Source organism: Cystoisospora suis, assembly GCF_002600585.1.
Source record: "Cystoisospora suis strain Wien I chromosome Unknown contig_1791, whole genome shotgun sequence".
Classification (NCBI taxonomy): Eukaryota; Apicomplexa; class Conoidasida; order Eucoccidiorida; family Sarcocystidae; genus Cystoisospora; species Cystoisospora suis.
The window spans coordinates 24,223-39,055 of record NW_027154591.1 but is presented as its reverse complement, the minus strand read 5'-3'; the positions used below and the strand labels follow the sequence as shown (position 1 = coordinate 39,055).

At 45.6% G+C, this 14,833-nt stretch overlaps 2 protein-coding genes across 2 annotated transcripts; one reads left to right on the top strand and one right to left on the bottom strand.

Annotated features, from left to right (window-relative positions):
* Positions 1-437: 437 nt before the first annotated feature.
* CSUI_003978 (smc n terminal domain-containing protein) lies at positions 438-5,743 on the top strand (the record flags this gene model as incomplete). Its single annotated transcript, XM_068064173.1, has 5 exons — positions 438-839; positions 1,534-2,052; positions 2,424-2,929; positions 3,666-3,920; positions 4,549-5,743. The coding sequence occupies 5 exons, from the start codon at positions 438-440 to the stop codon at positions 5,054-5,056; spliced, it is 2,190 nt and encodes a 729-aa protein (XP_067923855.1). The 3' UTR covers positions 5,057-5,743.
* Positions 5,744-6,376: 633 nt separating this feature from the next.
* CSUI_003977 (transmembrane) lies at positions 6,377-14,509 on the bottom strand. Its single transcript, XM_068064172.1, has 7 exons — positions 12,600-14,509; positions 12,117-12,192; positions 11,264-11,368; positions 10,519-10,612; positions 9,232-9,417; positions 8,296-8,539; positions 6,377-7,769 (listed from the first exon to the last, which is right to left on the bottom strand). Exons 1-7 carry the CDS (start codon positions 13,626-13,628, stop codon positions 7,458-7,460), a joined length of 2,046 nt encoding a protein of 681 aa, XP_067923854.1. The 5' UTR covers positions 13,629-14,509; the 3' UTR covers positions 6,377-7,457.
* Between the last annotated feature and the right edge of the window lie 324 nt (positions 14,510-14,833).

Below are 14,833 nucleotides of genomic sequence, written 5' to 3'. Positions count from 1 at the left end.
TATTCTTGATCGCCCTCTGTTCTTGTGGAAGACAGCACAAAATGGGTTGCGTATGTATATGTATAGATACATACGATGTATATATGTATCTTTGTAGCGTAGGTAGCTCATTACGTGGCGTTCTGTTCAAGAGAACTCAAGGGGATAGGTAGTGAAAGCAGACAGATTACAGATAGATAGACAGACGTAAGATAGATAGAAAGTTGAAAGACAGGTAGATAGATGAAAGGTAGATGCCTAATGACATAGTGGAAAGGCGGCGATAAGAGTTCAGTTGCACTTTTACTCCTTCTCTAGGTATTCCTAATGAACCTAGAATTGATCAAAGAATACACAAATCTCCTTCCCACCGTAGCGCCGCTGTGAATATGTATCTATCTATATCCATATCTATATCTATCTATCTCTTCTTTTTTCTTCTTCTCTTCTTCCTTCAGATGCACTGTAGTCTTCAGCAACAACAGCTTAAGCACTTTGCGCCTCTGGATGAGATGGTTGGTCGGCAGCATGTCCGTCTAGATCAACGAAGACTTCAGCTGGGTCTTCAGTCACGGCGAGCTGAGGCGGCTTCATTGCATGCGCAGGAAGCGCATCTTAAGGCTGAGTTAGCCGACTGCTCTGATCGGTTAAGTCAACTAAAGCAGAAGATGAAGGAAGGAGGAAGTGACCAGAGGTGGGGTGAGAAGAGAAGAGCAAGAGATGACGAGCAAAGATTACTTAGACAGCTTGAACTGACAGAGAAGGAAGTTGAAGATGCAGAGAAAAAGAAAGATAAGAATGAGGAAGAGTGCAAGAAACTACAGGAAGATTTACGTCGTTATGAAAAAGACCTACTTCAGGTATGTCGTCATCACATACATCATTATCTATCTATCTATCTGTAATCTATCTATCTATCTATCTATGTGTGCGAGTCAAAAGTCTTTGGACTAGCATCTCTGTACACCCACTGGATACGGATGCGCCCTCTTTCTATCCATGTGTTTTGTCTCCTTATACTGCCGTACATGGTATTTCTTCAAATGATTTCGACATGTTGTTCTCTCCTCCCATGGCTCTTCGCTTTATTCTGCTGTTCACGTTAGGAGTTCCTTCAGGTGTAGCGACGGATAGCACGGCAATCTTGCTTGTCGGCTGGCCAGAAGAGAAATGTATCTCTAGAGAATCGCCGTTCAAGAGTACTTGCTTATATCTACACTGTTGTGCTAGTAACCGCGCAGGGAGGGTGTAGGTACACCCCGTAAAGTGCCGCCGTGATACTTTGATGCCAGTGAGAATTGGCGGAACTAAACTAAGACAGTCAGGCAGTCAAAATCATTGAGAAAGATCCACTTTATAGATTGGGGGACAGAAAGCTCGTCTGTCTCTTTCCGTGTGATCTCCTGGGCGCTTGTCGTCGTTCCCTATACTCTACTCGCCTGTCTCTTCTGCCTTTAGTCAGCAACTGTTTCCGTCCTCTCTGATTTGCTCGCCTGTCTCGTTTCTCTCTGATGCCCTTGCCTGTCCCTGCTGTCTCATTCTTTCTCTTCGTAGATCCGTGAGCGAGTGGATGCAGTCCGGAGCGAACAGCAGAGACTTGCACGAGAAGAAAAGGCGGCGATAGGACGAAAGAAACAGAGAGAAGAAGATAAGCTTCGTATTCTTCGTCAAGCTGATCAGAAGGGTATTAGATTGCCTCTTACGTCAGGGACTTGGCGTGGTGTGCGTGCCGTGATCTACGGAGACGATGATGACGATGATCAAGAGGAGAGCGAAGAATCTGAGAGAGAAAGAAAAGAAGGAGACAGAACAAGGAGATTAGGCCCAGAGACTCGCAGTGAGACAAGGAGACGTCAGTGGAAGTTCTACCGGAGCTCGGAGATGCGGCACCCACGTAATGAATGGAGTAGTGACGAAGGCGAAGAAGACGAAGAAGGCGAGAAGAAAGATAAGAAGAAAGAAGGAAAAGACGAGGTCGAAGACGATGACGAGGAAGAAGAACGAGGACCCATTCGGCCTGAGGAGAAGATGTTTGAAGTCGATTTTGCCAAGCTCTCTCCAGAAAAACGTGAGGTAAGAAGAACGAAGTGACTCATCAAGGGCTGGGGGAGGAGATGGTGGGTCTCTCCGTGTCTTTCTTTGTTCTGTCTCCTCACCTCTTAAAGACCTTTCTTCACTTATTCAAACGATCTCCCTCAGGAGGTTAAGAAGGAATGCAACGAGGTGATGAAGAGCCTACTTGTCTCTTCTTCTCGCTGCTCGTATACACCTTGTCAGTATGTGAACCCCATACGATAACGCATAGGCTTGCTCGAGTCCCTGTAGAGCAGCAGCAGCAGAGTGAGTGAGTGAGCATCCCTCTTCTCCTTCGATTTCGTCCGATTCTAGAAAGATTGAGAAGTTTTCTCCAATGCTTCTCTCTGTTCTTATCGTCTTCTTTGCAGTTCATCTCCTCCCATAAAACAGCTCCCTCGATTCTTTCAGAAGCTGCCTCAAGTCAAGAGAAGATTCTTCTCGCTCGGGCTGCTCGGCTTCGAGGACTTCGACCAAATCTGAAGGTGACAGAGAAAGAAAAGAAGAATAGAGAACAAGTGACAGCCTTACAACAGGAGACAGTACAATGCCGAGAGAAGGCGAAAGATGCTGAGCAACGTCTAGAGCATCTGAGACGTGAACGGAATGTTCGTTTTCTGACTTGCTTCGAGCATTGCAGGCATGCAGTCAACTTTTTCTTTCGAGAATTGACTCATCTCAGTATGGAGGCCTTACGATGGGAAAGCTCGAGTAGTCGGTCGTCATCCAAACAAAGAAAAGGAGGAGGAGAAGTCAAGAATGAAGGAAGACATCATGAGATTGTGCCCGCCTTGCCTATGGGAGAAGGAAGTGCATTTCTTGAGTTGGAGTTCGATAGTCATAATGTTCTCGGAGTCGAAGAAGAAGCCTTCTCGTGGTAAGCGACGCGGTGCATCTCTGTGAAATGTGAGAAGAAGCCGAGTGTGAAAGGATTCCTGGGGTGTATGTACACTTGGAGCGTGCCTGGTGGTGACGGGGTGCATGCATGTCTTCGTGTGACTTTCGAGTTCCCGTGTTCTCGCCTTCTCTTTCGCTTAGGTGAACATGTAAGAGCTACCATAATACTATAAATAAAATATCTATATAATATAGGAGGCACATGTCTCACATACTCTCACGTATATGGCAGGTACATGCATCACTTCGAATCATATGAAGGTGGTTGACTGCCCGTGCACATACAGGCAAACATGCACTCTAGTTAGTCTCGTTGTCAGGAGCGTGTGTGAAGGAGGCGGTAGTATGAAGGTACTGTCCTATTACTAGTATGGATGGATGTAGGTGGCTACGGGAGATACTGGCTAAGTATATATATATATATATGTTTGTGCATCTTCACATGTATATATATAAGTGCTTTTCGTCTTTCTGTACCCGAGTAGGCAAAGACGTATATATGTGTGTATGCATATACAAATCTTCTCTAAGGCTGAAATACTTTCATTCATCTCTTCGACACCTAAGGTGTCGAGCTATCTATGTATGTATGAAAAAAGGAATGAATATGTAGGTTATGTGAGTATGTTCGTATGAATATGTATGTACGTAAGAATATCTATGTATGCATCTGTATGTATTTCTGTCTGTGTATGTGTTTTTTTTTCTTTTCGTAGTGGAGTCGCATTTATTTGCGTGCCTCCGGGAAAGAGAGTTTTACCTCTGCATTTACTGAGCGGTGGAGAACGTCTAGTAGCTGCTCTATCTCTTGTGTTAGCTCTCCTTTCCTTCGTCCCTCGAATTCCTTTTCTTCTCTTTGACGAAGTCGATGCTCCTCTCGATCCTCATCGACGTCAGAATCTCGCTCGTACCATCAAGATGATTTCTCAGCGTGCGGGCCTTCAAGTGCTCTTTGTTTCGCTTAAAGATAAGTAAGAAGAAAAGGAAGTGGAGTATATGAGAAAGAGGAAGAAACAGAAGAAGAGATCTCACTATCTGTTCGTAGCTGCTGAAAAAAGATAGACAAGCCTCTCACGTTGTATAGTCTCCGATGAATAGACAGCGATTCGTTTAGTTCACATGCAACTGTCCACGTGAAGTAGTAAGAGCTGGAGAGAAAGCCCCAGCTAGTCAGTACTACTAGTGGGCCTAAGTGCTCTCTATATAGAAGATCGCGAAAGAGAAGGGTGCATATAGATCGTTATAGAGATATCTAGATTAAAGCCAGATCGATGAATAGAGATACATAGATGAGAGACATGTGAATGGATAGGGGGGTAGATACATGAGTGTGGATTCTCTCGTGCGGTGGATGAGATCTTCTTCACTGTGATTTCGCCATTTAAAACACCTTGAATCTTCATGTACGCAACCGGGATTGTCTATGTAGAGATCAGCTGTATGTGTTCTTCTTCTTCGACGAACTGTCTCGTCCGTTATGTAGATCTCTTTTCTACATAGCTCTTTGCCTGTAGTCCCGTGACTGAGAGCCTTCCCGTTGTGTTTAATCTTTATATCCGTGTCTATATTCTTTTTCTTTTCTTCTTTTTCTTCTTTCAGAATGTTTTCAACCGCACAGACATTAGTCGGGGTGGCGAAGATACCTCCCTCAGGTCTCTCTCGCTGTTTCTTCTTGGATCTTACGCCTTATCAAACAAAGCGCAGTTCCCTTTCGCATGCACCGTCTTCTACCTCTCATAGCGCCATAGGAGACCATGAACGGACCCCACAATATAACCGACGTCGTCAATATGAAGAACAACCAGAAGGAGAGCAACAACAGCATGCATCTTGTCTTGATCGTCAAGGAGAAGAGACCTCTATATCGACTATGGGGAAGCTGAGTCAATCTCTTAGTCAAACACGAAGGCGCATAAGTAGCAGTGTCGCCGGCCTCCACGAAGAAGACTTCTACAGTTCAAGTGTCTCTGAAGAAAAGAGAAGAAGGGGGGCTCTTGTTGTCAAGGGAGAGATCGAAGAGAGACGAAGAGGAGGCACGAATGCCGATAGCTCACTCGAAAGACGAAAGAGACAGGGTGCGGATATGACTGTTGCGATGGGTTTCTAATATGACGGACTACGGCGTGCTTCTATGGCCTCCTGGAATAGAAGAAAACATTTGAGAGAGGGATGTGTGTGTATGGATGAGCTTCGAAGTCTAGACAGCAAGAAAGAGCATGTGGAGCTTCAAGCCGATCCTATCAGATGCCATTTCGACGTTTGTTTTCATGAGTACGTACGAACGCACTCTTTCCCTAGGTAGAGAATATATACATATATACAGGTATCTACATGGTCCACATGCGTCAATAGGTAGTGAGTGATCTATCACATCTGTTCTGCTGTGGGGTTTCAGAAAGAGTTAGTTGTTACACTTATGAAGTCTTTCTATTTTTCTGTTCTTGCATGCAGTAGGACGGTGACAGGGGGGTGCTGGTGAGGATCCCCAAGACGCAGGGATTCCATCTATGCTGAAGTAGATGACTAGACGGAGAAACATACTGTTGCGTTTTTAAAAGTAGATCTTAACGACTTTCTCTGCTTTCTTTGTCAATTGAAAATGAATGAATGAATGGACAGATGGGATGTATGTGTAAGTAGGCGTGACGTACATGCCAAGGGAAAAGACAAGAAATTTATCTTATCATTTGCGTGTGACTCCTACGCTTACTTTGATTGATTGGATGATTGAGTCAGTTAAACGAGAGGGGAGTTGCGTACACATGCATGCATGCGTGCTAAAGAAGCCTACGGTCTACTTCTGAATGTTCACCCAATGAGCCATGTTCCGAGAGATTTGAGTATATATATATATATATGATACAGTCGGGTCTTTCTAAGCAAACAAGTCAAGCGCTGAGATGAGATTGTTTGAAAAGCTCTCGGTTTCGGTCTATACTCGGTGTAAAAGAAGGGTATAGAGAGTTTCTTGAAGAAGTGTAGGAAGTGCAGGATGTCTTTCCTTGTCTGGGAGGAAGATCGTGCGTGCACGCCTTCAGACCGAGATATGGTGATAAGGGTTCTCTTCCGTCTAAGTGGGAAAGAAGAAAAAGAAGCACAGGGTATGATCTGAAGCTTCTTGTTATAGAGGATTACGTTTCCCCTATTGTCTAGTATTTCTAGTTACCTAGCTGAGAAAGGACGGAGAAGATCGGTTCGGCACGGTGGTGGCTTTTCAGGGACGAATTCGGACTTCTTGCAAGGAAAGAAGAGACGTGATAAAGAAAGAAAGAAAGAAGAGGTGTATATATATATATGTACATACCATTCAAATACGACACCAAAATCCAGTAAGAAATCGCAGTAGGCCAATAAAAAGCGTGAGATATCAATAGTCTTCATACGTAGGAGCTGACTGGCAACCATGTGAGGGGATGAGGAAGTATAAGTCCTGTTGAGAGGCCTGGCTAGTATTGCTTCAGTACGCTGGTGACAGCAGTTCTTCGAACACTGACGCGATCCTGCTACGCAAGAAAGGAGGTCGCACAGGTCATAGCACATAGGAATGTTTGTATGGCCTCTATTACTCCCGCACATGTCGTTTGAAGCGACAGACGAGAGTTCCTTATGCGATTTTCCCTTCAAGTTGAGGCGCGGACATACGTGCAGTCCTGTATACACACCTCAGCGAGTAGAATGATACCTATGAAAAGATAGAACACACACAATGCTTTTTCAAGCGGATTTGCATGCAGGCCCCCCTAGAGAGGCAGCGCAGGTACTACGCACGGTAGACAAGGATGCGAGCCCTAGGCTACTCAGCGCGTCCCCCTCAGTATTGCTTGAAAAATCGGAACCTCTCGGAGCGTTTTCGGAGTCACAACGCCGGGAAAGAATGAAACTGAAAGGATCTCTATATGGTGGCTAGATGTGCAATTCTATTCATCCTTTGTACGTATGGTTGGTTGACTGGATTGATGGGCAAGCCAAAAGCACCTTGTCTCTGTCTCCTCGCTCATTCACTAAACATGAGACCTTGTTAGAAAGAGTAACAAACAGGGTGATGATCTGCCCCAGCAGAGTGCGCGACGGACGGGTGCCGGTGCGTGAGGTGAGAAGACAGTATGACAGCCGCGAACACATATCTCCATACATATACCATCTACGCCAAGCAACGAAGATGGGAACAATGGGGGATTTCTCCAAAAGGAAAAGAAAGCTGAAGGCTTGAGATCATATTAAAGGAATTCGCCCAGCTTTCACGTTTTAAGTAGTCTACCAGAAAAGTCGAAAAAACTTAACAAGGCGAGTGACAAAGAACAGCACAATGAGAGAAAGGCAGGAAGAAGTTCTTGACGCCCGCCTTGTAGACTGTATGAGTAAGAGAGATGTAAGAGTACAACTGAGAAGGCGGGAGAAGTAGGCGTGTTTATTGTCTGTCCAGTTTTCATAGCGAGGAAGACGTACAAACATAGTCATCTTGATGATGAAGATATTTCCATCTTTCCATCTGACCGCTACACTCAATACTACTTTTGAAGCGTTTGCTGTTGATGTCCCTGCTCGCGTAACTTCGCCCGAGCTGTTTCGCATGCACGAATGGCTGTATGCAGTGTTTCTCCTGCAGTGTCTAAGTCAACAACAGGCTCAATAGGATTTCTGTAAGAGGTACTATCCCCGATAGAAGTCGGAGTCTTCAGTGAACCAGGAATCTCTTTTCCGCCGTTGTTCTTGCTTCCTCCCGTTGGTGCTTCTTGGCTGCCTTCACTCTCAGGAGACCCATCGACAAACGCAAGAGAAAAGAGACAGTCCCTGAGGTCCTCCGTGGTATCTTCAAGTTTCTGGTGAAACGAAAACCAAAAAGAGAAGGCGGGCACCAGGCTCGTGAGTAGGAAGAAAAGAGATGCTCTCATTCTTCTCCACACAGAGAGAAACAGGCATGATGTAGATTTCGATCCGGGGTTGGACAGGAGTTACGCCTTAAGAGAAGAAGCGAACTTACATCCTACCTGGTGGTAAAGCACAGGGAATGAAGATGCAAAGTCGCGGTGTTCCTATAGTGTACATACAATGGCGTGTGTCCTGAGACCTAGGATTGGGTGATGAGGCTGAATAATATCATGAACGCCTATATTCCTAGAGACGAGGCACCTCGATCTGCACCAACATGACGCAAGAGATCAACTGAGATATGCGCTGCTTCAAAGACGGTCCATACAATCTAGATGTAACTATACCTTTCCTATAGATCGATCGAGAAGAGAAAAGAAGTACAACAAGAAAATCACATCATTACGTCTGCTGTTCTCTCAGAACGACGACGTAAGTCTGAAGGAATGCAACGTATCATTATAATACGTGGCCTACTCGGGTAAAGTCAAGAGCAGCAGCTGCTGAAGGAACTTGATCTGCTAGAGCGTTAACAATTCCCGATGCAGTCCAAGGCCCTTCGAAGGGAATGACAGCTGGCTGTTGTCCTCCATACGCGAAAGGAAGAAGAACTTGACCGTGTGGTGTAAGAGCCGAGGGAAAGACACGATAGATATGAGGAGGAGTAGTCAGTCGATCAGAGATGTCTACTGCTGCGATAGACGCTCGCACCCCTAACCGCCTGAACAGAGGGCATGCTCTCATACAAAGCACGAGAAGCGCTTCTATCGGTAGCAGATCTCCCTTCTATCAACATCTATGAGCTCCACAGCGCCACATGGTGAAACAAGTGTATGCTGCTCTGACTAGCTATCGAGCCATTGAACAGCATCTACCTCACGTTGCTCGGTACTTGAACGGAAACGGGCGAGGGGGACGTCCGAGACGCTCATCAGCGAACTACTACACACCCTTGAAGGATGCGTAAATACGGCTAGACGTCAGGTCAAGCTATCTAGAGGTGTGTTGAACTGCGTACTTGAAAAAGGGTGGTGGTACATACTGTTGGCGTAGACGTGAGAGACAGGCAGCTCGCATATGGATGTAAGTAGGTTTGCAAGCAAGTAGCAATACCATTGCAACGCTGTAAGTATATTCCTAGTATTAGATGTAGGATATGCTTTTTCTTCCCACACTGCTCGTAAGACATGCTGTCCCGTCAAACTAAAAAGGAACCAACACTCGACAACGGTCCTACTCTCGAGATATCCGATCCATATGCATACATGTATATGTGTATATACATATACATATATCCATGCATACCTACGTACATACGTACATATACAGATATACATATGTATACATATGTGTCTCCATATGCGCAAACGTGTGGGCGAATGCGTGTAGATGTATAGAGATGGGTGTTGTTACCTGAAGAGCTCTGATACATCACGAAGCATAGGAAGAATAACATGAGAGGAGAGTGTCTTTGGATGGAAGTAGCAAATGAATGTATGAACAGGCTGCTCGATAACTTCCCGAAGTTCCTCAAAGTTGGAACAGAGACGGAAGAAATCGACATGCGACGCTTGAGCTAGATCTTCAGCTACTTCTCTCCTAAGAAAAAGGAACATCGAGGATGGCAGAGAAAGAAATCTATAGATAAGGACTGCTTCCTTTTCTTCCCTTCTACTGTACGTTCTCATATCGGCACACATGACCGCTCTGATACACCTCGGTCACACAAAGCATATAAAGCTGCCTTCTCTTTATCACAAGATAACTGAAATGATATGGAGTCGCAGGCGTACTGTCTCTCACTTACAAACACTTCTCCGTTAACTGATAAAGACGCAAATGTACTTCCATCCAGATCACACCCTACATCGCCTTAAACTATCACTGAGGCTACTCGGTTTCCCTCCCCCCCCTTAGCAGATCTCTTCTTTCCGTCTCTCTTTGCCTGGCGCCTTATATCGCACCTGGGTGTATATACGCTGCTTGGATGAGGGATGACGTGACTTAGGGGGTCACGGTAGCAATAGAACAGATGGAAGGAATGGAGAGTATTCACTTCTTCGAAAGAGCTCTGCTACAGCAGAGACGAAGCCCGTATTACCAAGCAAACAGAAGAAACATCACATCGCGGCTGTTCAGGAGAGAAGAGATAAGTAATGATAGTCATGAGGCATGCTAAAGCCTTCATCACATCCTCTGACTGGAGGCTTAATCTCTTATATATGGAGACGAAATGTCCTGGCAATAACCTCACACGCTTCTGCTGTAGACGACGAAAGAGAGAGAACAGTGTAAGATGATCTATGAAGAAATCTAGTCACATAAACTGAAGAGAGAAGGACACGATACTCTACAGATCAGAGAGTAACGGTCTTCTACGGTTATTCTCAATTCTATCAGCTTCCCTTTCTGCTCTTTCCACTGGACATCCCATCCCGTGTCGAGGTAAGGCTACGCGATCCATGGAGAACAGACGAGTCCAGCAGATGAAGAAAAGCTTATGACAACCTCACAGATGCATGCGCTGGGATAGAGGAAGGAAACATCAACAGCAGTCCGGACGAAAGTCCGCATGCAAAGGAAAGAACTGTCAGGGAGAGGAGACAGATACACAGGAAAAGGTGTACCAACAACTCCAGCAGAAGGAAGGTAAGAAGATGAGATGAAGATGAAGGAAAGGAAGAATGCATGTGAACTCACGTGAAAGCCTTTCGTTCTTCTAGCTTTCTCACATGGTAACGAACAAGTGCGATAGGAGTAGAGAGCATGCAGAGAAAGAAAATCCATGGTAAGCCTGTAGGAGGAAGGCAGTAAGCAGCATCACATACACACGGTCGTCTCTTCTATCTTACCTGTACAGAGAGTCACCTGCTAGGCTTTCCGATGCCGAAGTATATACACCCTGCCACTAGAGTCAGATATACTCGGACGCTTCTCTTGTTCAACGGTTATGCTGAGCTTTCACATGTACACAATATACACGTGACTTCACACGAAGCTGAGTGGAAGACAGAGCACTCATAAAGAAGCGGCTTCCCACGGCTCTGAGCTTTCTCACTTTCACGGAGCTACTGCACTGCGCGACGTATAAGTTCATCTGTAAGTGTGTACGTATGTATATGTTAAATAGTGCATGTGGCATGCGTATACAATGTATGTCTACATGCATGTACGCATACATAACATATAGCGATGTACGACATCAATATGGAAATTCAACCGAGCAGTAGGGACACAGTAACGCAAAGAGGAAGGGGAGGAGCACCAACATACGGCAACAGACACGACCCCGGAGATGCGTAACCATCGCCCGAACGCAAGTCTTCTAGGAAAGCCATAGAGACACCCCCCCATGCTGCTGTAAACTGTCTGGACACCTCGAGCCGCAAGACAAGAACAAGAAGAAAAAGAAACACGAGCATGAAAGAAAACTTCTCCCACTTACCTACAAAAATCTTCTGAAAGAATCGTTCTTCACGGGTGAGTTTATGAGGTTCAATGAGGAGACTGCTCGGGTCACGCGGAGGGCCGTATCGATCCACAGGTCCTCCTGAGCGCAAGTCTCATAAAGGCCTAAGAGACGAGCTTGTATGATAGCTACCATTCTACCGAGGTGAAGAGGTAAGCTGGTAGATTCGAAGAAAGAAAACGAAGTGTATCGTGTGAAGGAAAGATATCAAGAAACTTTTCGAGTGGTAAACAAGAAAGAACAGGAGAGGTAAAGGTCGACAATAGATAGATAGATAGATACACAGCTAGAGCTGTCTGCGCAGCCTCGATGTATCAGGTAAGGTGGGTGATGCATGCCCTTTCCCATTAGAAGCTTCTCCACCTATCAGTACACATCTCTCTATGGAGAATCGATATTACAGTGAGCACAACTAGGGGGGTTCCTAGAGTCCCATACATCTATGCCTAATGCCACGTATATAGATACCATAGGGGATAACCCAGGTATAGGTACATACATCCATACATATATACATATACATGAAATGGAGAAGAGAATAGACGAGAAGGAGAACCTCATGTTGCCCCCGCTGTTCCGTAGTTGTGTCGTGACCTTTGAGTGTGACAGTGATATATACAAGTATGTGCTAGGCTGGGGGAGGGAGAGGAGAAAAGAGATTTAAAAAAGGAGCGCTGATATAAAGGTGAATGATAAGCGTGATGTGTACGAGAGAAGAGCTTGCATTCCATGAAGAAGGAAGACGGCTAAACAGAAGAAGGGAGAGGAAGAAGTCTTCGGAAACTTGGGGACGCCATGTAAGAAGAAGAAGGCCAACTGCTTAACGTACCAGGATAAAGTTCTATTCCCCGGTGTCTTGCCGCATGCAGCGCCTTCTCCTCTTTCTCTTTCAAGGCTGTAGAAAACTAGAGAGATAGAAGGACAAGAACTGCAAACAGCATGATGGCCATGTTCCCGCACTACTCCAGAAGTTATGACACAGAACGTACAGGATATACGTGCATGTAGAGCGAAGACCATGTGTAGGTATATTCACAGAGAGAGAGCGGAAGAGAGAGAAGCAAGCAAGAAGGCAGGCAGGCAGACAGCTACGTGTGTGTAGGTATCTCCATGCGCTCGAAGACATAGATAGATCAGCCACAAGAGGCACCTCGGAATGTAGAAAGAACCGCAACAGCAGATCCCTCGATGAGCCTCTTCTTTCTCTTCCTGTGATGTGTTTTAAGGTGGAAGAGAGAGTGAGGATTCTTACTCCTTCTCATACGTTATCCTCTAGATATAATTCGAAAGAACTGAAGAGAGACGAACTCACCATCGCTTCTAAGGCACTCCCATGTAGCTCTGCATCGCGTTGAGAGATTCCCTTCAGTCTTGACGCCTCAGCAGGCTGATTTGAAGGAGAGACTGGGGAAGGGAGAGAAGATGTTGACGACGCCTCTACAGAAGGAGGAGAGTTACAAGGAGAAGACGAAGAAGATTTGAGAGCAGGGGAATGAGAGGGTTTACGGTCACCAGTAGAAGGGGAGGACGGCGGCGATGTGGAGGAGGTGTTAAGTGAAGTAGAATCGGTGGAATGACTCGGCCCTGAAAGCGAGTTTCGCGACGAAGAAGAAGAAAAGAGACGCAGGAAAGTGACCGAAGAATACAAATCAAGAGAAAGATCTCTTCTTGGATGGGTCTGATGATGTCTGTGTAGAGTAAAACGGAGGAGAAGAGAAGGAGAAAGGAGACTATGAAAAGAGGATAGAAAAGAGGAGCGAAGAGAAAGAGGAAGAGATATGAAGAAGTCGTTATTGTTAGGACGTCTACACGAGAGACCGTCAACCTGATCGATCCGTCTTCTCCTTGTTGCATATGCATTCCTTATTCTCCTTTCATGGGAGTCGCCTCCTTGTGATAAGGAACTCCTTATCGATATCGCCAATTCTTCATCCTCTCCAGTTGCCTCTTGTGAACTTGACGAAGGTCTCTTGTGTGCCCTTGTCTCTTTGTACGTATTCACCAAACGGTGAAGCCTAGTAGTTGTACAAGAAGAAGAGATTGGTCGCCGATTCTGGGGCATTTCTACATGTGGAGAAGAGAAAGAACGGAAAGAAGAAGAAGAAAAGGAAGAAGTGGAAGAATATGCTGTCGGTAAGGGAAAAGGTGTTTGCGGAGAAGATGAAGTAGAAGGAGTGCTCTGAAGAAGAAGAGATAAGAAGTCTCGATTCGTTTCTACGGGATAAGAGAGTTCATGCGGGGGAGAAGGAGAAGAGAAAGAACCCCTGACCCGTGTACACCTAGAAAAACAAGAGCGCCTCTGAGGAGGAGAAAAGAAACGAAGAGAAGACGAAAGAGACATGTTGGAGAGAAAACAAAGAAACGAAGAAAGAAAAGAGAGGTAGTCGAACTCCTTACTGCGGCGTCACAGCCACCAGAGGTGCGATAGGGAGACGAGAATCTGGAGAAAACTGGAGTGTATGTACACTCTCATCCATTGGGGGGGTATAAGAAGTTAAGAGTGGAGAAAGAAGAAAGGAGGGAAGATAAGGAGAGAGAGATGAAATTTGTGAAAAACGCCCCATCAGAGGGCAACGTCATGTCCATTTCCTGTCTTTCCGCTGTCCTCCTTGACTTCCTTACGGAGGGAGAAAGTGTTCGAGATGCTCATATGGTATTGGCGTGAAGAATGGAAGAAGTGAACGAGGAATCTCTTTTTCCCTTCCTGAAAAAGATGCAAGCTTCAAAGGATGATGAGAAGACGACCTGGAGAAACAAGTGACCAGGGTGACGGATTCCGTGGTCGTGAAGAGAGAAAAAGCACTACAGTGTGACTGGATTTACTACAGGATCTCTTTCGATCGTCCTAGTGGTATTCACCACCTGTGTGTACGTACACGTGATGATGCAGTGTATGGACGGTAGAAGGTATCTATGGATATATACACATATATCTACGTATACAGTCGTAGGAAATGGAAATACGTACAAGTAACGAGGAGAATGATTTGCATTCAGGCCCACCGAAAGAGAGTTTTTAGGAACTAGAAGGGAGGAAATGATACTGGGTAGTGAGTAGCTGTTTCTCTTGCCTACACCACAACAGTGCATGCTCCGGGAAATGCGGTCCCACGGCGGACGACCTCCGGTTCCCGTAGGCGATGTGCGAAAAAGAAACGTATGTATCGTGCGATAAGAGATGCAAGATGAGTCAGGGGGTGCGGTGTTCTTCAGTCGTTTCTGTTCATTGGTTGATATGCAGTGGTACAGGAATCACATGCAAAACGCATGCAACCAAATTAGATACAGGTATAGTGTATCGAAGGGGCATGCATTGAGAGGACCTCAACGACAATGGCAACGGCAGGACTGAGGATCTTCTCTTAGTCAGTGGTGAACATTACAGCAGTAAATTTTTGCTTGGCAATATTTCTTGACGAGGCCTAGACATGCTGTGTGAAGAGGCGTTTGCCTCTCCCACCCATTCAGATGAACCGGAGAGGGAACTCCCAGGAACGCGTTTTACTTCATTTCACTTCAGCAAAAGCCAATGACAATGCTGCGATC